Source organism: Monodon monoceros, unplaced genomic scaffold (assembly GCF_005190385.1).
Source record: "Monodon monoceros isolate NGI ecotype Baffin Bay Population unplaced genomic scaffold, NGI_Narwhal_1 Super_Scaffold_16, whole genome shotgun sequence".
Taxonomy (NCBI): domain Eukaryota; kingdom Metazoa; phylum Chordata; class Mammalia; order Artiodactyla; family Monodontidae; genus Monodon; species Monodon monoceros.
The window spans coordinates 69,185,550-69,210,174 of record NW_021703772.1 but is presented as its reverse complement, the minus strand read 5'-3'; the positions used below and the strand labels follow the sequence as shown (position 1 = coordinate 69,210,174).

General features: G+C 36.1%; 1 protein-coding gene across 1 annotated transcript in view; it reads right to left on the bottom strand.

Annotated features, from left to right (window-relative positions):
• Positions 1-24,625, bottom strand: part of KCNH7 (potassium voltage-gated channel subfamily H member 7) — a 454,727-nt gene that overhangs the window by 19,365 nt on the left and 410,737 nt on the right. Inside the window, exons 10-12 of the mRNA XM_029225430.1 lie at positions 9,174-9,426; positions 5,750-5,955; positions 3,889-3,988 (exon numbers count right to left, since the gene is read on the bottom strand). Coding sequence (XP_029081263.1) covers positions 3,889-3,988; positions 5,750-5,955; positions 9,174-9,426 — 559 coding nt within the window. The remainder of the gene's footprint in view (positions 1-3,888; positions 3,989-5,749; positions 5,956-9,173; positions 9,427-24,625) is intronic.

The following is a 24,625-nucleotide window of genomic DNA, read 5'->3' as shown; positions in this document are numbered from 1 at the left end:
CACAAAAGTGCTATCAGTAAAAAATATATATGTGCTTGTGTGTGTATCTCATGTGCCATTTTACATGCTATTGTACTAAAATTTATGTATATTATAAAATATACACAACATAAAATTTTATTATTTTATTTCATTTTGGCTGTGCCGCACAGCTTGTGGGATCTTAGCTCCACCTCACAAAATTTTAAAAGAAGTATTCCCATAACCCAATAAACCGCACTGACACACTCTGAAGTAAGTACAATCCAACTCTGAAGACCAGTTAGAGACTATTTTTCAACATGTTCCAAACGGTTATACCACATTTACTTCTGTTCTGTCCAACTATTTTGCCAATGCTTGTGATCACTAAGGAAGTCATTGAAGATACATTTTTATTCTTCACTTTCTGTAAAAATAACATTTTACTTCCCTCTCAGGAACTATAACATCTCCCCCTACAATGACCATAGTCAGTTCGGGGAGGTCCTGGGTACCTCCATGCCAGAATTTTAGGAAGGAAAGAGAACTTCTTGAATATATCTTCAAAAAAATACAAGGTGTCCTCAAATTTGGACCTGAACTGACAACTCTTACTTGTCAGGAACTGAGTTTATATTCTTAAAAGAAATGTGCAGCCTATGAGGACAAACCACTTTCCTCTACAAATGCATTTTAGGAGAGAAGTGATCCGATACGTTAAGCTTCTATTTAGTTCAAGTCAACTTGCAGAGGTTCTATATATATCTTTTCATTTTTAATATCTCTTTTTGAATGTAAGCTCCTTAGCACCACGTGGTAGACATGATGGGGGGCGCTGTGCAGGTGAGAGCTGAAGCCTGAAGAGTTCCAGTATTGTATTGAGTAGGTCGTGAGTGGTAACTGTAAGACTCAACCTCTGTCTGTCTCCAATGGCTAACCACGTGTTCTTCCCTCTGGTTCTTGATGCCTCTGCTGATTAATTCACAGTCATCAGCACTCTTGGATATCTGCCCTCAAGGTATTGTTTCAAATGAGCAGTAAACCAACTCTAAAGTAATCAATACGTTTCATGGGCAGCTTTTAGTTTATGTACCCTCCATATCATTTAGTATCAATTATCTTTTGAAAGTTCTCTGCTCTTTATACTTACTTATATGCATTTTCCTCCCAGATATTGATTCTATATCAAGATATATAGAATGAGCGGCCCTTTCAGATCTTTAGATTGGGGTGATTGGGATTAAATTGCTTTCAGCGAATTTTCAACTTGCCTATTGCACCATGGAGTCCTGAAGACTGGAATAGGCTCCTGGATAACTGGAGTTAATTGTGTTTTCATGTTGACCAAAAAGTGCTTACTCACTGACACGCCAGGAAACTTCAAAGAGCTACAGGCAGGCAAATCCCTTACCATCAACACTTTATATAAAATGGGTCTTATAGACTAAGCCTGTGATTAAAGGAAAAGTTTTCAGAATCAATAGAAATGTCTACGTGCACGAGCACAATATAAATTGTGACACACTCAGGGCCTCGTCAGGAGATAAAAACGTTAAGTTATTTAGCTTGAGAATGAAGAAACTGAACAAGATTGAAAGGAGATTTAATAAATCTTCAACTGTATGGGGGACATTATTATATAGACAATATCGTCAAGCTGTTCTTCATTTCTAGTGAGATCAAAATATGAGATTAACTTCAGGATAAGGGATTTAGATTAAGTTGACAGAAGAACAGCTTGACTGTTATGGTTCTGATTTTAGAAAAAGTCACTAGGAGAATAATGAAGGACATTGCAGTAATAAATTATCACCTATCTGTGAATGGTTTATTGTTCTGCAATCAGCCAGAGGAGTCAACAGTTAGCCCAATTCAACAGATATTTATCAACCATGATTTGCTAAAAGAATCTGCAGTTTGATAGAGAAAAAGGACAAACGTACCAATAACCACTGAACAGGGCAGATTTTGAAAATAAAGATCTTCCTTGATTTACAATGGGGTTACAGCCCAATAAACCCATTGTAAGTTGAAAATATCATAAGTTGAAAATGCATTTAATACATCTAACATACTGAACATCATAGCTTAACCTAATCTACCTTAAACATGCTCAGAACACTTACATTCGTCTATGGTTGGGCAAAATCATCTAACAAAAGCTTATTTTACAATAAACTGCTGAATATCTCATGTAATTTATTGAATACTGCACTGAAAGTGAAAAACAAAATGGTTGTAAGCGTATTGGCTGTTTCCCTCTTGACCGTGTGGCTGACTGGGAGTGGCGCTGCCCAGCATCACAAGGGAGCGTCACAGCGTATTGCTAGCTGGGAAAAGATCAAAATTCAAAATTTGAAGTATGGTTTCTTCTAAATGTGTATTGTTTCCGCACTATTGTAAAGTGAAAAAATCACAAATTGTTTCATCGTAAGTCAAGGACCATCTGTATAACAACAGGGAAGTGGCTTAGGAATTCAGGAAAGAAAGAAAACCTATATTTTTGAGGAAATCAAGGAAGAGTTCACACTGAATATCACTGAAGATTAACCTTGACAAAAAAATGTAATTTAACGGATGAAAAAGTGGTGTGGTATAGTTGTGTGTGAGTGTGTGTGTGTGTTTAAGGATAGGGAAGTAAATTCCAATTAAGGAAAGGATATAAGCAAAAACACAAAAATGATGTATGTGAAAGAGAGGGTAGCTGAGTTCACTTGAAATATAGGGCAAGTTAAAGCTAGTAGATGCTCTCCCCTTGGGAGAGAATCCAGAGGGAAGAGGGCCAAGAAAAGAACTTGGATTAAGAAGGCAAAAGGAGGAAAAGAATCATATGGAAAATGCTCAAATGCTAGTTCATTAACTCAGTCATCCTTTCAACAAATATTTGTTGAAGACCTGCTGTGAGGCAAGCACTGAAGCTTCAGGTGACTAAATATTTCCCATGGGGCTTATGATCTACAGGCAGATATCACTGATTAAATGATGATGCAAATCATATGGAAGTACAGCTGGAATAAATGCTGCAAAAGAGAGGAGCTGATGCGGAAGGCCAGGTTAGGGTAGTGAAGGAAAGGATGGTATGAGATAAGACTGAAGAGGTAGGCATAAACCTACCCTATGAAGAATTTAGGGAATGGGAAGTCTTTAGAGGGCTTTAAATATGTGGGTGACATAAACATGCCTGCATTTAGAAAAAAAAAAAATCACCAGTGGTCCAGTGTGGAGAATAGATGACAGAGGGCAAGTTGGGAAGGTGAGTTGAAATGTGTTTCAGTATTATGGTAGCTTGGTCCAGAGTTGCGGCTCTGAAGATGGAGAAAAGTGAAACAATAGAGACCTGGTTTGAAGAGTAAATGGATGTGTTGCAGGTGCCACTAACAAGACTTGTTACCAGGGTGGATGAAGAGGTTGAGAGATGGTTGGTTCCTAGATAGATCTGTTTTGTGCAGTTTATAGAATGGTGATGCCATTTAGAGACACGGCAATTGATGGAGAGATAGGTTTCCAGTGGGACATCATGATTTCAATTTAAGAAATGTTGAGTTTGAGCTGCCCTTGCGATTTCAAGTAGATGGCTTAATAGGCATTTGGATATATGAGACTGAAGCTCAGATGATCTGGGATTAAGATATAAATATGTACATCTCCTATGTGAAAATATAATTAAACTATGGGTATAAATGAGATTACTCGGGGAAAGAGTATGACATAGAATAAGAAAAGAAGAGGGCCTAGGATCAGGTCTTGAGAAACACTGTTGAGAGCTATCAAGCAGAAACCATATCATTAGCTACTGTAAAAAGCAAAGGATTTACCTTAAAATCTGAATAAAGTTTATCCTTGAAATCAGAAGTATAATGAGCATTTAAGTAAGAAGAACTGATAACCACATGTTCTGCATTTAAATTTTAGAAAAGAATGAATTACCTTTCTCTCCTTCACTATCAAATGACAATCTCCTTCTGCGTAGTTTACAGTTGTCTCCTTCAGAATCATTCATGGACTGGGATTGTAATAAGAGATCAGCCTTTGTTAATGGAACGTGAAGATAAAATGGAAGATTATTCAATTTGAACACAATGTATCATCAGTAAGCTCTTTACTATTTCATATTATTTCAAGCACTTTGAGACTTAATTATTAGATTGCAGGCAGATAGCTACAATACTTTGCTTAATGGTTTTCTCTAAATTATAAAATAGTCTGCTAGAATAATCCTAGTAGTTTCTCCACCTAATGGGGAAATCAGAGTTGTAGAAGTTATTTATCAGAAATGTTTGGGGATGATGTTGTCAACATTTAGAGACAACATATTCCTTCATGTGGAATATATTTTATGTAACTTGGTAAAGTTAAAATAAAAATAATAATAATTTAAAAAATAGCAGAATCTGCATTACTACAGAGAAAAAAGTGTAAATTAATTATAATTAGCTATGATGTTTAAATTACATGGTGATGATGGCAAGGTTAAATTTCACAAGAATAAATATAAGGTTGAATTCAATAAACACTATGCTCTGAACCCTTGATTATTTTGTTCCCCATTCCTCCTTCCTCCCTCTCTTGTAAACAAAACTGGAAGTTTCCAAATATTTTTTTGGTTGCTGCCTAAACGTTTTATGTAAATAAGTTATCTGAGGTAGATGCCTGTTGTTTTTAAAAGCAAAGTAAGAATGAGGTTGGTGATCTCAAACTGCAATTTGATAGAATTCTGAATTAAAATCATTATAAAAAGAATATACTCTTGGTAACGAACCTCTTACCACCTAATTATTTTTCAACTTTTCAGCTTTTTGAAAAGAAGTAACTACTGAGCTGGTGTTTCAGGTTATCGAATGGTACTCTTGTGACCTTAAAATCTTTGTCTCTCACAGCACCCTGGGAATGACTGTAACTCCAGGGAGAATGAAATATACCACGTTTTACCTAACTCTTGACTTGAGGATCTTTTATTTGTTAGCATTAAAATACACTGGCAAGTGTCAAAAACATTTGGTTTCTGTCAAAAAAGTATTTAGAATTGGAGTTGGGGTTATGAGGTTTGGGGGGAAGGGGATGGAGGAATAACCAAGTAATAAATTGTGGGCTGCAAGATAAAGTCTATATTCTTAGAATACTCGTAGGTCATAAGGACACATTTTCATAGTGGAAGAGGGTGAGGGATATAAGGGTTACACTCTCAAAATTCATCCTAGGTGAAATCATATGCAGAATTACTTAAAATATTATTTCTAGTAGAGTAAATGCTCTTCATTCTGTAGCATTAATTTTGGCTCAGGTATAAGCCTGATTAATTTATACTTCTGCAATTTAGAAATTGTGTTAAATATGGGCCTAAACTTTAAGAGTTTAACTTCTTCATAATTATTGAAAAGATATCGGTAAACAGTTTATGGTGTAAATAATAGCTGAGAGAATATTTTAACCTCTTTATAAGATAAACTCTTCTAGGCAATTTTCAATAGCCTAGACTCACCCATTTATTACAAATAATTGGCACACTCAATATAAACCAAGGCTATTATAAATCAAATATATCACCCAAGAGTTCCTAAAAGGTCAAAAGTAATTGAACTACCTAAAATTATTCAATATACTTGAAAGAAATTAGACTGAATTCCATCTCTATAATTGAGAAATTCCAATATTAAGTTAGCTTTTCCTTTCAAATATTCACAATTGCTTAAGTTTTTCTACACTATTCCACTTGATCTTTCAGAGGTATTTGGGCAATCCAAGAATAAAATAAAATGTCAGAGGACAAAAGTAAGCAGGCAACATATACCTTTGCACTTTCATGCCTTAGGTTGAAAGTCAACTCTAGGTTTGTGAGAAAGTGATCAGAAAACTCAGGATACATATCCAAAACCTCTAGCAAGTCTTCTCTCTGGATCTTATGCAAGTCACAGTACGTGAGAGCTCTTACATCTGCATTAGACTTTCCAGGTTTGGCATAAAGATGAACCATTTCTCCAAATATATCATTTTTTCCTAAAAAAGATAAAAGGAGAAAAGGGAAAAAAGGAAATAAAAGGAATCTGAACTTAATGTTTTCCTTCTGAAAGTAGAAGGGGACCACTGACCAATCCATGAACCAAAAATTTCATATGTAAGACCCTACAGCCAACAGACATTTGGGCAGCAAAATTCCAGTACCTCGTACTGGCTGCCCCAGTCATGTTTGTTCACTGACCGGAATTTTGTCTCTTAGAGCACTGGTCCTGGTATAATCCCCATTACTTCCTTGTTTTGATTCTTTGGCTAAGCATCTGGAATGCAGCAAACACGGCTCTAGTCTGCTATGCCACGCATTGCTAGAAAAGAGTCTTGCCAATAGTAGGTGTGGTCTAATTTTGTCAACCTAGGAATATGGGAAAGGCTGTGGAGAGTCAAATTTTAAAACTTTCTATCTCAGGATGGTCTCAGGAGGTGATGCCAAACATGGGGTTTTGGTGGAACTCTTTTAACACTTAAGAGGACTAGGGGTACAATTTGAACATACCCTGTTTCCTTTAGTAACCACTTTTGGATTTGCCCTTAATAAAGTTGCCCACTTGTTTAATAAATCTAGTTACATTTTCTCAAAAAAAAAAAATACAGTCATGCTTTTTTACTATATGGCCTTATGGCCTTTCTTCTAAAAGTGTGTCCTTCCTGCTTTTTTGCCAAACCTGGGGTTATTTCACTGTCTGGCTTCTGATGGGCACCCTCCGCAGACCCTCTGCCTAGCCACATGTCACCTCTTTCCTAGGTGCCCTTCAGTGATGAGGATGATAATGACAGCAACAACAAATGCTGAGGACTAAGTAGGTGTCAGGCACTGTGTCAAATGCTTAGGTGTATTATCTCACTTGATCCCCAAAATAACCTCATGAAAAAATTACTAATTATTATCCAAATTTTATGAATATGGAAAGAAGATTAAAGAGAGTAAACGGATTAGGTCAAGGTCACCTTCTTAGTTGGGTGAAGTAAAGGGAGGGAGAGAGTGGCCATGACTAAATCCCATGCATTCTGACTCCAGTCATAATCTTAGCACCCCTGATATGTTTCATCTTCTCCCAATACTTTCCCTGAAAGTCATGGCCACTTAGATTTTTCTGTCTCTGAATGTCAAGGCACTTAAAAATCATACCTATGGAATACATGGGTAATAACTACTGATGGATTATTGATTACATAACTTTTAAAGGTAGTCAGTGGCAGCGTAAAATGTACCTTCTTACATATATCCTGAAGCTTCTTTTCAGATTTAGAAAAAACTCCCTGTATCTGTTACTGTAGTTTTTGGTAGACAAGTTCATATATACCTGACTATGGAAACTACCAAGACTTTTAAACAATAAAGTTCATGTAAAAGAAAAATGCTGTAATGTTCTTATTCTAAATGTGAATATAATGGGGAGAAATCAGATGCCATATCTTTATAAGAAAAATTAACATTGGAGAGAATACATTAACTGTAGTTTAAATAAATACTTAGCTTTTCAAAAATAGAATAAATAATCACTATTTCTGAGGATTTTAAGTGCAGATTTACATGGAAATGGAGACAGAAAAGGAGAATCTCTTGAAATTCTTTATAGTTTTGCTACTTCAGTATAGATATTATCAGAGAAAAGCTCTGAACTAAATTCAGCATGAGCTTCGTATTTTAATTAGCTATGTGACTGTAAATGAGCAAAGGGTAAGCCAGTCACCGTGTACAGCTTAACTACACTCTAAAATTATTATCTTATATTTATATTTATATTTATTTTTATTTTTATTGCTGTACACAGGCCTCTCACTGTTGTGGCCTCTCCCGTTGCAGAGCAAAGGCTCCGGACGCACAGGCTCAACGGCCATGGCTCACGGGCCCAGCCGCTCCGCGGCATGTGGGATCTTCCCGGACCGGGGCACGAACCCGTGTCCCCTGCATCGGCAGGTGGACTCTCAACCACTGCGCCACCAGGGAAGCCCTAAAATTATTATTTTATAAAGCAAGAAGGCTTGTTACCTTCCTGTAGAAGTTAGGGATGGCTGATTTGAAGATCAGGAATGCAATGATGTGTGCTCCTTCCCTGGCACCATACTAAAGCAAACTGTCAAAGCCAAATCTGGTGAAAATCTCACTTTATTGTTTAGCTGCTAAGTGATTTAGAATATGTTTTTAGCCTGCTTATTGGATCGTAAACCAAATTGTGCATCTGGTCAATTTTGAAAAAATTTTCAAAAGGCTCTCATAATAAAATTATCAAAATAAATAGGAATCTCTCAAACATCTTCATTCATGTATTGGGTCCTGTGCTATGCCCATTTTGGCTCTGCGTAGCAGTGAAGAAAACAGACAATATCCTTGTCCTTTTGGATGTTAACATCAAGAGTCAAGTGAAAGGAAATCACTGACTTATGTGCTTGTTATTTAAATAGGACCAGATTTAATCTGCAGGAAAAAGGAAGTGCACATGTTCACAATCATTGGGGGTGGGTATTCTCATGGGGAGACGGAGGCTTAAACATACTGGCTAGGGGATAGGAGAGGACAACAACTGATCTAGTTTCTCTCTGCTCCCTTGTTCTTCACCATTGTTCTAATATTCTAAAGAAATCTTACAAGTTCGCAATGACTAAATTTATTTTTGAAGAGGCAGATTGGACAGATGGACTTTCTTTTGCACCCAAACCAGTTTAACTTATTACTAATTTTCATCTCCTCACCACTTTTATCCCTAGGTGCTAAGTTTATAGCCCTATATTACCCAGGTAAGGACTCATATAATTCTGTTTGATGGGACACAGCAGGTAAAATGCACAGCAAGTAGATGAAATTCATCAACATATAAACCCACTTCATGACAGGGCATTGGCACATGCTAGCAAGTATGCTTACTATGTATATATTTAAGGTGATAAGATCTCAGCATAAGTCCAAGATCCTCTAACATGAAAAGGAAAATGCTGACTATTTTCATATATCTGGCCTCAAAAGCTTAAGTAGGTGCCAAGATGGAAGCATTTACACACCAGAGAAAAAGTGAGACAGGCAAGAAAACATATTTTCTGCAAGGTTAATTTGATTTGAATTGAATTTTAAATAGAGCTTTAAAATTACTTATCAGTCTCAGTACTCATAAATAAATAGGAAAGCCCTCTTCTCTATCATTTTAAACTATGCATTGCAGTAGCTAATAACTGAATTTGTGACTATCCAATTCTAAAACACTCACCCAGAATAGCTACCACAATGTCATCTTTGAGGATTTCAATGGAGCCTCTGGATAAGAAATAAAGTGCAGTGAGGACGTCCCCACAGTGAACCAGGGTATCTCCTGGAGGTGCATGGGTGGTCTTGAACTTCATTGCCAAAGCTCTAAGGCAACCTTTACTTGCCCCTCGAAAGGCTTTGCAGTTTTGCAGCAAAGTCTGGTTGAGATGTAGACAAATGTCAGCTTGTAAACATTCTGGGAAACCCTTTAGGACCTGAAGAAAAAAAAAGAAAGAGTTTCATACTACCGGCGCACAGGGTTACCTCCACCTGAAATAAAGTATATTTCGCGTTCACAGAACCGCAGGTGTAGTAAATGTCACACAGGGGTTCTTACAATGCTTCTACCTCGCCTGCCTTAATGAATACTTGCTTTGCTGAACATGTCAGAATTTTAACTCAAATACTTGTTCTCTGAATTAACTGCAGGCATTCAGACGCAACACAAATGCTGTCTCATTAAAATGTAATGCCTACAACGTTTCACACTGCTTCTCATTTCCTGCATTATGTTATGTAGCACCATACTGTGCACAGATATAATGCAATGTGACAATTAATAAGACATAACTAATGAAAGGTGGTACAACTAGAAAGACAACCTTTAGAAGGAATCTCAAGTCAATTTGGACTTCTATCTCTGGTACACATCTTCGTTATAATTAGGAAAAATAACGATCCTGAAATAGCCACGGTATTTGTGTCATATACCAGAAAGTGTCATATACCATATTGTTAGCCCTTAGCTAACAATACTTGGAATATTTATGTTTCATATGCACATTATTAGTACTAAATATTTTGATAAGCACTGAAAATAGAGAAAGGGAAGGAGAAGAGCAAACGTACTTTAAAACTGTAGTTCAGTTTTCAGAAATGGAAATTGTGCCAGAAGTTACGATGCATACATAAACCTCCTAACAGCTCTACTGTTTTGACAACCTATTCAGTGACTAAATTAAAACTTGCAAAAAAAGATTAAACAATAGCTTGTGATGAGTGCTACTCAATTTAAATTGAATAAAATTTGACGTTATTAAAAAAAATGTCCAGTATACAATGGGTCAAGGATACTCAACTCTTCTGTATGTGTCTTAGCTATTTTGGGTGGCATATAGAAATTTTAATTCTCAGGTTGACTTTCCTCTGTCAGTAAAAATGGATCCATTTAAATATGCTTTGGAGTAGAGGGAGAAGGCATTATATAGTGCCTAAAAATGTAATTTTAGGATTTCCTACCTTTTTGGGTCAACCTTCTTATTGCTGTCGACTATAGCTAAAAGTAATAATAAATTATTTGTGCAGATAATTCAAATGCATGTGGCCCGTAGAGAAACTTCAAATTAGATCATATTTGAGTTAACTCACAATTTTTACTATGTTAAATATTAAAGTAACTACAGGGATCCTGCGTCTGCAGGACCACTGTGTGATGCAATTGGTCAGACTGATCGTGATAAGATACAAAAGGATCAATGAGAGACCTGAAACATGACAGCCACTGTTTCCAGTCTTATTTCCTTCATTGTAGTCACCCACAGAAATGGGTCAAGGGTGTTTTAGAAGAAAAGCCACAGAATATAAATTCTGGTCATGAATTTGCCACAGGCTGATGCTTGTGCAAGTCACTTGATCCATCTGTGTTTCTTTGCCAGAGAATAAGAGCCTTTGCAATATTGGAATTTGTCATAAGTTACAATAGTGTGTTGATTGTAGGACCCTGCTCATCCAGCTCCGAACAGCCATAGAAACTCAGACTTTTATCTTAAAGTTCCTGTATTACCTGGCTCAGACTCCCAAAAAAGGAGCTCTCCTCTGTCTGAGTTCCTAGGCACTCATCTGAAACCTCTCCCCTTAACCGTAACCTTCAGGCTTCACCTCCATGACTGGACACCGGTCCGATTGCCTGCTTAGACTGGAGACCTCTCCAGACTGATAACTTGTCTTTGCCCATTTCTGCCTTTGGAGTTGGAGACTCTTTTCCCACGCTTTGCTGGGATCACAAACAACCCAGCTCCTCTCATGGAAGCAACCCTCTAGTTTGCTGGTCCTTCTACCTGTCTAAACTAATCACATTCAATTCTTTGGCACGTGATGCTAGACTAGAGTTAAGCTAGGTTTGGACACTGTCTTCTGAAATGGGGCCACTTTATTTGGAGGTGCTATGTTAGGAACAAACCCCAGTTCACTGGCTTCTCTGCATATGATTTACTTTTCCTGCCTGAAGCCCACTATTGTGGTCTCAGTGTAACTCTCAGATGTCCCCATACAGATAAAAACATAAAGAACATTAGCCCAAGTAACAGATATGCCTATTTTTCTCTTAGGGTTTATCTATAAAGGCATTTTATGTTTCACATAAATGGAGATATTGCTACCGTTAGAGTAGTTGGAATGAGAATACTGAGCTTACAGCTGTTATTTCTGTCATTCTCCTGAAGTTTCTCAATTATACTTTCTGAATATAGCCTGGTTATAGAAGGAAAAATTGTGCACGCGCGTGTGTGTGTGTGTGTGTGTGTGTGTGTGTGTGTATGCATGCTTTGAATTGGAAGGTGCAGGTGAGATGATGAAATAGAAGTAGGGGATATTCACTTCTCTGGGTGCGATATGAGCTATGGAATCAGATAGGCATGAGCTCAAGTCCTAGTTCCATCCCTTACTAGCTGTGACTTTTGTCAAGTCAATTAAATTTTCTTGAGATTCAGTTTCCTTTATTGTAAAAATAATATCTACCTCACAGGGTTGTGCCCACAATTAAATGTCATAATGAATGTAAATCATCCTGTGCATTGTAGATGTTCAGTGGAAAGTTTACTTCTAGCTTTTTCTGCTTTTTTTTTCCTCACACATATTTATTGTTCCTAAAGAACTGTTGCATTCTCTTTGCTAGAAATTGAGAGATGCATGCCCAATGTGCTCTTTTCGTTGGTCTCTTTGGTGAGTAGGAAATTCACCACTAAATTTTGTGTTCCATTGCCTCAGGAGAGTTTAAGAATTCTTTTTCCTTTCATCTCTCTAACTTTTGTTTCCTGTTTCTGACTTGTGTTAAATATTTTGGCTTACTTTCACTTAGGTTTTCACTGTGAATTGTCTTAAATCTTTTTTGAGAGTGGTCAGTTACTAAATCAATGTACAAATATGTTCTTGGAATTCCAATATTCTTAGAATCATCCACAAAACCTTAAGAGCACTTGAGAAAGTTTTTCAACATCATTCTCAAGTGTCTTTACTATATGTTGTCAGCCCCTAACACTCAACCTATTAGGAGTGGCAATCACTGGAGAGAATGACCTCTAGTAGGAGGTACCATAGAGTTCCATGGAGAGGACTTTGTTTGCATGGGGGGAAGATACACAGATCTTAGCATGAAGGACTTGTCTAGATTAAGTAATTCTCCTGTGTTAGCCCTTAACTGACTTTCTTAATTTTCTTAAGTCAGTTACATAGATCATTCAGGTAAAACTCAATAGAAGTTAAGATTTAATAATTGAATCTCTTCCTAGCCCAGAGGTTTGGATGTCTAAAATAAGTTAGCAGCATCGGAATCTGGCTTATGCCTAAGTAAAGGGATTTTAAAGTGGGAGTTATAAGAGAGGGAGCTGTATTGGAACAGAGGTAGAAGAAGACTGAAAAGAGTGGGAAGAAAGGGTAAGTTTGTGGATATTTATCCAAGGCACCCCTTTCCATCGGGCCCAGCCATTTTGCCTTTCTTGCTTCCAATGGATAATCCTTTTTTTGTCAGGTCTGGTTCCTTTGCTAAATTACCTAACTTGGAACTTCCTCATTCAGCACTCAGATAGTGGCATTTTACCAGGCCTAGCAGATCTGGCTAAAAGACTATCTATGCCAAGTACACAAGTACAAACCAGGACACAAGCTGGTTTAACGATTATTATAGTCATGTTGCTACGCTCTATACAACCTTCTTGTTTGTCAAGCTCTGTAGCTTCTGTGAGGGTACTTAGCACCTGTCACTGTGCATCTGGAGCCATTGTTTTATGGAGTTAGCCTGTTTTCAAAGACTAAGGAGCATCACCCAGAATCAGTTTCATGGCCTGCACCTTGGAAAAGCAGTCCTCATTCTTTTAGCAAATATTTATTAAGTATCTACTATATACCGAGCAGTATGCTAGGCATGAGAGCATAAGAATGAATAAAACATGTTCTGAAAATATCCCTGGTCCTCAAGCCTCTAAATGCTCAGATTAAAAAAAATTATAGGGTTAATCAGAATTTCCCACATTTTCAGGCCAAATTTGGACATCTATAATGCACATTTACAATACTAATTGTTGTTCAAAGGAACCCTCAAGGGAACAGTTAATTTAAGGTGAGTAAAAAGCTGTAATTTCACTTTTCTAAAGTTCCTGAAAGTTCCAGAACATTTTTTTCAAGGCTGATAAAAATTCCATATCTTAATTATGATATAAAGTCACTTGAATATTTTATAAATGTAAGATTAACTTCCCTTTACTTGAATTTAGGTAGACAAAACTCTGTGGAACTCTCAAATTATGTAAGACAAATGAGACATTTGTTCTTTTAAGTGCGTATGAAGTGCTTTCTGTGATTATTAAAAGAAATCAATCCCATAACTTAGCATTAGAGAGCCCAAAGTTTAGGGACATTCAAACAAGAACCACCCAACAACCACAAAACAAGACAGAAGTATTAAATCAAAGTAAAACTGAAGAAATTATACAAAGAGAGAGCAAAGATGGAAATAACTATGCCATAGAAAACATCTATCAAACCCTATTATTCCTTCCTCAAATTTAAGATAGTAGATTCAGTGTTTGCTGTTTCTTAGCCTGGATCGCAAAACACTCTCTTTTGGTGGTATGTACACTTTCTAGGTTATGTTGGAAGAGCATCAACAATTGAGATTTTACCAAAAAAACACCCCCTTCCATAGTGTTTTGAAGTTTTGTATTTCCTTTTGAAAAAAATCAAAACATATTCTCTAATAGATGCCCCTTATCTAGATAGTATTGGAAAGTTGACCATGGTGTAATGAATGGTTTCTGGTTTGTTTCACTTAGCACAGCTGCGGAGAAGGACATTCCTAAAGAGACGCTAAAAAGGGCACATTGAGAAAGACATTTTGAGTGTGGCAAATGGTTCCCCTAAATAGCAAATTAATCATAGAAACAACTTTGGTAACTGTGATAACTGACATTAGGAAATTTTCTGGGGAAATTCATTGGGTCATTAAATACATGTAAATCTTGACAAATTAAGATTAATCAAAACACAAATTAACGTTCCTTATGAAACACTAAACCTCAAGCATGATTATTAAGTAGATTATGCAAGAAATATATCAAATCTTAAATTTCTGCCCTAGAGTACAACCTTAATATTTTAGAGCACTTTTGATTCTAATAGAATTATTGCTTGCTATGTGAGCACTCTAGGCTTGATAAATCTTTAGCACTTAAAATACACTGAACCTTGCTTTTTGTTGTTTCTAGAAGTTAATATTCTTCTTTAATGGATTCCATAATTTTGAGGTCATCCCAGATTATATTATTTCTATGATTATGGTTTATCATTAAGTGATAAGAAGCAGATGTTTTTCATATTTCCTCGGCAATTACACATTTAACCACTAATCAAGGTAGGCAGATTCTTTTAGTAGTTTTAAACATATAAATATATATAGCTCTAGTCTGAAGCTCAAATTGCTTTTTCATCTACTTTCTTATTTTACTTTCATGCGGCTTATTATTTTATTGCATAGGGCCATCGTACCTGGCCAGACTGCTGGCAAAGCAGGGTATTGTAGAATCCATGACTAAGGGCTTTTATAAGCCTTGGGAAAATTAACTAATTTTCTACATGCAACTTTTCAACATATATCATACGGTTACATCATTTAGGGAAAAAACATATGAGCAGAACAAAATCTTACTGCACATAGACACGGAAAACAATGTCATAAATCCTGAACAAGTTCTGGTGCAAGTAAAGGTTCCTTGAAAAATGAGAGTCCTCCCTCCTGCATCTTCCCCTCCCCTCTCCTGCAGTTCCCATCCCCAGTTAACAGCATAACTATGAGATGTTCCTTTGCTTTCAGAAGGACACAGTCGGGGTCTAGGATGAGGTGGAGTGTGGGTGATGATGTGTAGGCAGAGGGGATTTATTACTTTTGCATACATATTCTTGCTACTCCAACTCTGGAGTCCTTCTGCTAAATCAGCAAAAACCTGACTTAAAAGGATGCATTAGGATTTCTGAAATACGGCCTCAGGGGAAAACCTTGGAACTCACTAGGGTTTCTAAAGGTAACAGGAGGGATCAGCAACCTGAGAAGCAATTTCAGGACCTTCCCCTCAACTGCCCAGTTATTTGAGAGAGGGAATGAAGGAGGGGATGGACAGAATTTAACCACAGTGGATGAATGGACTTTTATTGCAAATACTTTTTTACAAGTGGATTGATTGTAGATGATCTGAGCTTGCTTACAAAGTAAGGAAAAGGGAGGTGCAATCTGCCAGGTGATGAAAAGAGTGATTTAAGTACCACTTCACACTTGATACACCATTTTGAACTTGGATCTAGTTTTATATTTCAGAAAAATTTCTCACGTATAATATTTTAAAATCAAATCTTCTTTTGATTTATCAACTTTATATAAGGAATATAGAATGGTGATTTCCCCATTTTTCATGTGAAAGCTGAAGTATAAGTGCATTAAGGGATTTTATTTGTGGAAGAATTAAGACTCCAAACTTACTCCAGGATTCTTTCAACTATTGTGACTTGCCATAGCTGTTCATCAGATTGGATTTCAAAAGTTGCTACTAGTATGGTGAAATACAAAATGTTTCCCACTCATTTTATTTATTGGTTTATCAGTAAGTAAGAAAGAATAAAAATGTAGCATTAATGCCATTTTCTTTTTGTACCAGTTAGGGAATTTGTTCCTCAGAAAGATTAAGGCTAGACAGCAATTCAATTGCTTTCTAAGGAAACTGATGGTTGTATCAGCAATTATATAACTTTCGCAAAATAGCAGAAGCTCTCAAAATAGTAGAAGTTCTCTTCCTCCACCTATTAGATTCCGCTTCTGTAAACTATGTTGATTCTCGTTACCCAACGCTCTGAATGTTACATATTGTTGTGTCCCTACACATTTCTACTTCTACCAGTTGAGTTACAAACCAGCAGTGTATGTTCTGAAACCTATTTATGTCAGCTGTACTTGTTCATGAAATTATGTAATTCAATCGTACTACACATAAAAGAATGAAATAAGTACGTGTAAAGAAAGAGAGCAGGGTTGCCCCATCCCCATGAAAATAAAGCTAAATGTTTTGGAAAACCTTTATAAAGGTGAGTCATTTTAAACAAATGCAACCATAGATAATTTTTGCACTACATGTGAGTGCTTAAATATTTATAATAGTAGAAAAGTTTATATAGTCCCTTAACTCTGACTATAATCCAAAAAACAAGAAAAAAAATTATTAAAATGTGACTAAAAAAATCAGAAGTACGTGAAAATTAAGAACTACACTCTATGATAACCTTTGGATCCAAAAAGAAATAATTTACAAAGCAACAGAAGGAGAACATTTCATGTCAAAACCCATTGAACCACAGAAAAACTTGCATTGAAAGGAAAATATATAGTCTTAATGTCTTAGATATTATAGAAGGAAAGACTCAAACAATAAAAAACCTTAAAACAACTGTTAAGAATAATAGGACAATACAAAGAAATAAAAAAGAGGGTAATGAAGGCAAATTCTGAAAATGAAAAGAATAGTAGCAAGAATAAATTAATCCAAAGGCTAATTCCTTGAAAAAGATCCAGTGAAATAAACGAATCTTTCAAAGGCCTGCTACAGGAAAGAACAAAAATATACCAATTTAGCAATGATAAGGCAGATGTACCTCCTTATACAGAAAAGACTGAATAAATGAATTAAAAGAGAATCCTACAAGCAATATTGTAACAACTTTGAAAGCCTAGATGAAATGGATGAATTTTTCACAAAATATGAATCACCAATATTGACTAAGAAAGAAATGTAATAAACAATTACTGTAGTAGAGTTAGTGATTAAAGAACTACCATTAAAACCACCAGGACCACATGGCTTAACAGATGATTTCTTTCTAACATTTAAAGAGCGTACAGGGAGACCTTCAAGATGGCAGAAGAGTAAGACGTGGAGATCACCTTCCTCCCCACAAATACATCAGAAGTACATCTAATACGACCCAGCAATCCTACTACTGGGCATATACCCTGAGAAAACCATAATTCAAAAAGAGTCATGTACCACAATGTTCATTGCAGCACTATTTACAATAGCCAGGACATGGAAGCAACCTAAGTGTCCATCGACAGATGAATGGATAAAGAAGAGGTGGCACATATATACAATGGAATATTACTCAGCCATAAAAAGAAACGAAATTGAGTTATTTGTAGTGAGGTGGATGGACCTAAAGTCTGTCATACAGAGTGAAGTAAGTCAGAAAGAGAAAAACAAATACCGTATGCTAACACATATATATGGAATTAAAAAAAGAAAAAGGTTCTGAAGAACCTAGGGGCAGGCCAGGAATAGGGACACAGATGTAGAGAATGGACTTGAGGACACAAGGATGGGGAAGGGTAAGCTCGGACGAAGTGAGAGAGTGGCATGGACATATACACACTACCAAATGTAAAATAGATAGCTAGTGGGAAGCAGCCGCATAGCACAGGGTGATCAGCTCGGTGCTTTGTGACCACCTAGAGGGGTGGGATAGGGAGTGTGGGAGGCAGACACAAGAAGGAGGGGATATGGGGATATATGTATACGTATAGCTGATTCACTTTGTTATAAAGCAGAAACTAACACACCATTGTAAAGAAATTATACTCCAATAAAGATGTTAAAAAAAGGGAAAAGTAAATAACAATAAAGTGGATTTAAATAATAAAAAAGAGCTTACAACTACAGATCAATATCACTATAAAATAGTTGCAAAATTCTAAATAATTTACTAGCTGATAAACTCAACAAAGTATCAAAAAAAATCTATGACCAAGTAGGATTTATTTGAGGAATGCAAGGAGATTTTTAAAGTATTAGTGTTAATGGTGAAGTTATTTTCATAAAGTAAGCTATTACTATTCGAAATTATTTTGGAGAATCTAATGAACTAATAAGGAAAATAAATAGTATTTTTTAAAAAAGAGAATGAATTTATCTCTTTTTGTTGCTGATATAATTGCATACCTAGAACATCCAAGAGTTAATCGAACAAACAAAAAAAGAATGAGGCAAATAATTTGTTAAGGTGGCTATAAGGAAGATAAATAGTTTATATATTATTTATAAGCAGGTAAAAATGGAAATGTGTAATATATTTCATTTGTTTGACTAAGCTATATAAATTTAAGAATAAATTTAATAACAAAGGTAAGAATTTCTAAGAACATTATAAAATCTTGTTGAAGGAGATGTAATTTTTTAGGATCTAAATCAGTGGCTCTCAAACCTGGCTACATGTTAGAATAGACATATAAAAATACTGCTGCTCTGACTTAGCTATAAGCAATTCTGGTTTAATTGTTGTAGGGTGGGTCTGAAGCACTAAAATTTGTTTAACATATTTCAGATGATTTTAACGTGGGGCAAAGATGAGAATTTAATATTGAAATTTCAAAATTATGTAAAAATTAATATAAAATTCATAGAAAGGAAAGTGTTAGCAACAGGAATACAGTTCATTCTCTATCCTTGCTGAGGAATACCGGGAAAGAAAAGTGACCAGCTAATGACAAAGATTAGTGACCTGCTCCTGGCAAGCACACTAAGGGTGTGGGGCAGCTCCTATCTATGGAGTGTTTTTGGCAGGATGTGTCTAGTTTAAATTGCTTATGATAAACAAAACTTTCATCAGTAGATTTTGGTGTTTTTTTTACCTTCATCTTAGATCATTTTATTTTACATTATTTAAATCTTGTGTTTGATTAGGATAGTGAACAAGCTGTGACAGAATTCAGTGTATGTTAGATTAACTAAAAGTAATGTTGCATAGAAGTTTTGCAAAAGAAATGTCTGGTTTTAACATGTACTATCGACAGGGAAATGCAGCATGACCTGGCTGTGAATGGTGTTAATAACCTGTTCAGGTAGAAGTAGGTGTGATAAAGATCCTGCTGCCCAACTTTAAATAATGAGCTGCCTTTTATCTATCTTCTACCCAGAACTAGACTTTTCTCTACTGTTTCTTCACAGATGATACAGAAGTTGGGAAGTATTCAGTCACATCCATCCACTCACCCACCAACAATTTCCCATTAAAGTGAATCCCTGTGTTCATTCCTCACTCATAAGAAATAAATTTCAAAGGCAGCTTGTACTGGAATAAACTGATCTGAAGGCTTGCAAGATCTTCTTCTTAAGATCTTGGAGTCTTTAAATTATAGCTCATATTAATTTTACTATTATTGTTATTTTACTTTGTTAATAACTGTTAGGCTAATGTTCTTTCAAAAGCAGATTTGTTTTAATGTCATCAGTAGACCTATAGGACATGACTTTCTGGAAAATGTCATGTAAGCTATGTAACTTCCGGACTATAAAATGTGAATGTTTAATGACCAAAAATGTTTCATTCTGCTTAAGTGTTATGTCATTGCATACACAGTTTAGGGACCTCCCATGTTAAATCTGAGACAGAACACATACTAATATGCAAAGAAGGATCTCTATGCTTTGCTTATGCCTTATGATTACATATATTCTTGAAATTATTAGTAAACTTTAATATTGGTTACAAGTTCTGATTTTTGTGTGCCAGATTTGACAACCTGATCTTTGGGTTGTCTCAAAAGCCCAACATGGAGTTTGTTGTAAATGAGTTAAAATAGTCATATATTTTATATGGAAGAATAAATACTCTCAAATGCCCCGCAAAATAAGAAAAACAAGATTAGTAAGAGTTGACCTATCTTGTCAGAAATTGAAGTATGGTATAAAGCCACTAAGTATAAATCTTTATTATACTGCCATAGGAATGGACAAATAGAGCCAATTTGGGAGTAAAGATATGTATTCCAATTATACCTAATAATTTAATGTGTAAATCAGGTGGTATTTAAAACCAACAGAAAAAGTACTATCTTCTATTCATGTGAAGAAAATTTACAGAACTACATTTCAAACAGATTCAGAGTTTTCTTCCAAATCATGTAACAAAACTTAAAACCTAGGAAACTACTTGTACAATCCATAGGTTTAGTGAGACCTTTGTAAAACAGGACAGGATCTCTGAACTGTACAAGAAAAGTTGACTAATTGGATGATATTAAAAAACAAAAAAAACTTTACAATTCAAAAGATACCCTAAACAAAACCAGCATATTGAAAAGAGATTAGGAACAAATTGCAATATAGATGACAGATAAAGTGTCAATGAACTCTTTGTCTATAAATTATAAAGAGTTCTTAAAAAATGAGAAGAAGGGCTTCCCTGGTGGCTCAGTGGTTGAGAACCCGCCTGCCAATGCAGGGGACACGGGTTCGTGCCCTGGTCCGGGAAGATCCCACATGCCGAGGAGCAACTAAGCCCGTGCGCCACAACTACTGAGCTTGCGCTCTAGAGCCCGCAAGCCACAACTACTCAGCCTGCGTGCCACAACTACTGAAGCCCGTGCACCTAGAGCCTGTGCTCCGCAACAAGAGAAGCCTCCACAATGAGAAGCCCGTGCTCGCCACAACTAGAGAAAGCCCGTGCGCAGCAATGAAGACCCAATGCAGCCAAAAATAAACAAGTAAATTAATTAATTTTTTTAAAAAAATGAGAAGAAAAAAGTAACCAAAAACTATGCAAAAATATTATGAATAAGTAATTCATAGAAAAAAACATCTTGATTAACTATTCTTTATTATAATGCTCTGACCTCATTGCTGGTGTCACCTACTGTTAAATATTAAGCACAGCTCATAGATAACACAGGTAAAATCAGAGTCAGAATCTGGGCCAAAGCACCCATCTTAGAAAACACTACTAAGGCCCGATTTTCCCAGCGTCCACATATTGTGACTCACAGTCAAAACTAGATAATGGCTCGACATGGACCTCTATGATTCAAGTACAATAATTACACCTGTGTGGACTGAGTCTTTGGTTTTCCCTCCCACTATGGTAGGTGTTTCTAACTACTGATTTGTTTCAGTTTCGTGTGTATTGTAGAGCACTCTGATCTAAGGAGATGACCAGTAGAGTGGGAAAAATTAGCTACAGCACATATGTAAATGATTTAGCATGGCTCCAGAGCATTAAAATGCACTATATGAGGTGCTGGGCCCCAAGTGAGGAAGATTCTTATCAGATGGTCCCTAAGATGAGTGTAGAGTTCTGCTGGGGGTAGCCCACTTTACTAATAGGAGCCCAAGATGCAAACTAAAATAGGTTCTTTAGGAATATCTGGCACGAAAGAGGCATGATTATATATTTTTTTCCATCCACATTCAACTCCATGGATAGCAATATGTCTAAACCAAGAAAAACAATAAAAATATATGTACTTTTCCTGAGTCTGATGCCTTAAGGCTATATAATCAGTTGGATCAGATGAACTACTTGTGCTTATTTTCACCTTTAAAAAATGATTTAAAATATCTGGTATATTGGGTGGAACTTTACATATCCATTTTCAATATAAATCCTCAGGCTATTGGTAATGTCTCAGAAAATTCTTTAACTAAAGTAAATATTGGACTTTTATTTTGGGAGAAATTGTGAATGGTTTGATTTTATTAGGTTTGATAAGTGCTGAGTTCCTCTAATATTTTAATTTAATGGACCTAAATTCATATTTCCAAAGAATATTTTTAAAGTGAACTTTGATGTCTCTAGTTTTTATTATTGGCTAAACCTGTGTTGAGTATTAATTGATCCTAAACTGAATTGAGCTTGAATTACTCCTGTGCTTCTACTACTCCAAAGAAAGTATTTGGCAACACATCACACCCTTGAGCATAAGAAATTGCACTCGAGTCCTGTTTGAATAGTACCATAATTTTTAAAAGTTGAAAAACAACTTGAGATATCATTTCCACCATCCTACTACTGTGAGAGGAACATTATTAACAAATGGAGACACTGAAGCATAGAAGTGTGTTCATCGCCTCAGCATGGTATCTCTGCAATGACTCTTTTTCATGTGTAAAGCCCCAGACCATGCTGTCATTATTTTTCTTGACTCAGGAATGGCTAAAGATCAGATCCCACTGTTGATGAACCTGCTTTGCATTAAAACAGCACGGTGTCAGATGTAAATAAGTCTTTCTTGTTGATGGTTGGAGACCAGGCTGAAGTGACCATCATCATTTGTGAAACATGATTGAGCATATACAATTTGTAAGCTGAAAATACCAGATGCTTGTCTTAACCTTGATATTGTTCATGTCAGGGGGCTCCAGATGGTATTTGTTGTGTTCTGTGGCATTTTTGAGACTTTAGGATAAATAGCCTTGGGGAAAAATAGGCAGGACATGTGACTTGCCCTTTCTTAAGCACCTGTGGTTCAGGTACTGGCTACAGTTGGTAAGTATGTGTGTTAATAGTAGATTTCTTGTGAGTGCAAAATTTTACTACCTATCCAGTTTTTGCAGAGCCAGGCAATTCCTATCAACTAATCAGCATGGAGATGAAAACATCTTTTAAGGTGCATTGTAAACAGCATTACTTTAATTCCACTCCTAAGTAGTAACTAAGTATTTCGTTACAGAAAACTAAAAGATGTCACCAATCCTCGGGGTCATTATCTTTTAAATGCAGGTTTTTGCCAATCTCCATGCTCCCTTTTTAAATGGGTGGATTTACTTGTTAGGCCATTTGGACCTAAGTGTAGAGAAGAAGCGTATGTCTTTCAAATTAGGCAATATTTGTAAAGCTTTCTGTACCTTGACTGCTAATTTTGAACCGATGCTTTTTTGTTAAACTATTACTGGTCAAATAAAAAATATCAATCTAAATTGTAGGCTCACCTATGCAAAAATTGTATTATGCTGTTTATATCTTTAAACATGAGTGATTTTATTTTCTGAAGACTTCTTGAAAACAGGGTCCCCATTGGAGGGGTGGTCAGACATGAAGGGCATCATATTTGTAGTCATTTTATTTTAGCTCTATGATGAACTAGTCAAAGGTTTTTCATTGTATTTATCAACTTCAGTATATAAGGGTCATTAGAAAAAGGTAAAGGGGGATAAAAATATTATGGTAGAGACAAGCCATGCTATTTTATAAATTTTGCTTTCCTATGGGGTTTAATGTCACAGGATTATTTTATCTGAGTTGCTTAATTGGACATACTGAAAGAGCTTGAAATTACATTTCACTATGGTGTATCAAAACAGGACATGAGTGGAGTGTATTTGAATGTGAAGGTCTGGCACAGATGAAGTTATTTAAATCAGTATAGAGAATGGATGCAACAAAATTTTTGATAGAGTAGAGTTAGATTGTAGATGCAGGTTAATATTAGTAGTTACTAGTTAAATAGATAGTAGTTAGTAGTAGTAGTAGTAAGCAGTTAGTAGTAGTAGTTATGGTCAGTAGTCAGAGTTAGCAGATAACAGAGGAGCAGGAAAAGAGTCATGGAAGGAAATGAAATCAGATTTTTATTAAAATGCTCCTTAGAAATAACATCAGCCTCATGAAGTAGGAATTTCTATTAAACAATATGTCATTCTTCATTACTTTCCTTTCCGTTTTGATTGGCTTTGCTTGTTGGGTCCATGATAAGTGTATGTTTTGTCACTCAGAGTCCTACTGGGATTCTAAGCAATTTTAGCCGACTAGGTTGACTCTTGATTGAAATCTCTAAAAATTCTCCCTTGTTCAACGCTTCTCCTATCCTACACCTTCTCCTTTCTGAGGAATTCATTTAGTCTCTGCTTGATCAAGGAGACTGGACCATGTAGTACAAGTACCATTGGGTCTTCCCCTTTATTCCTCAAAACCAATGCCGTCACCATTTTTCTTTTCTCCCCTGCTTATCTTTAAGGAAACCTCACCAATCTGCCTTGCTGAAGAATTTATTTCTCTTTCTAGGTTCTTATTCCAACTCCTTTCTACAACTGTTTCCCAAATTCTTCTCCATTAATGTCCCAGACTAAAAAAATACTCAATTGTTCCCCTTTCTTCCTAAAATAAATGAAACAAAATTGTTTCTGGATTACCTGCCTTAATTCTTCCCTGGATGTCACAAATATGTGCCTCTATTCCTGTCCTTGTCTTTACCTGAAATGATCCCCTTGGGTTCTCTGCCTTCCACAGTTCTACCACTCACTTAGTTCTGTGGTTTTTGAATAATATTCGAAGCAGAATAAAATGTTCCATGAAGGAGACTCAGAGGGAACAAGAGAGTAGGCAGCAGGCAGATTAGAC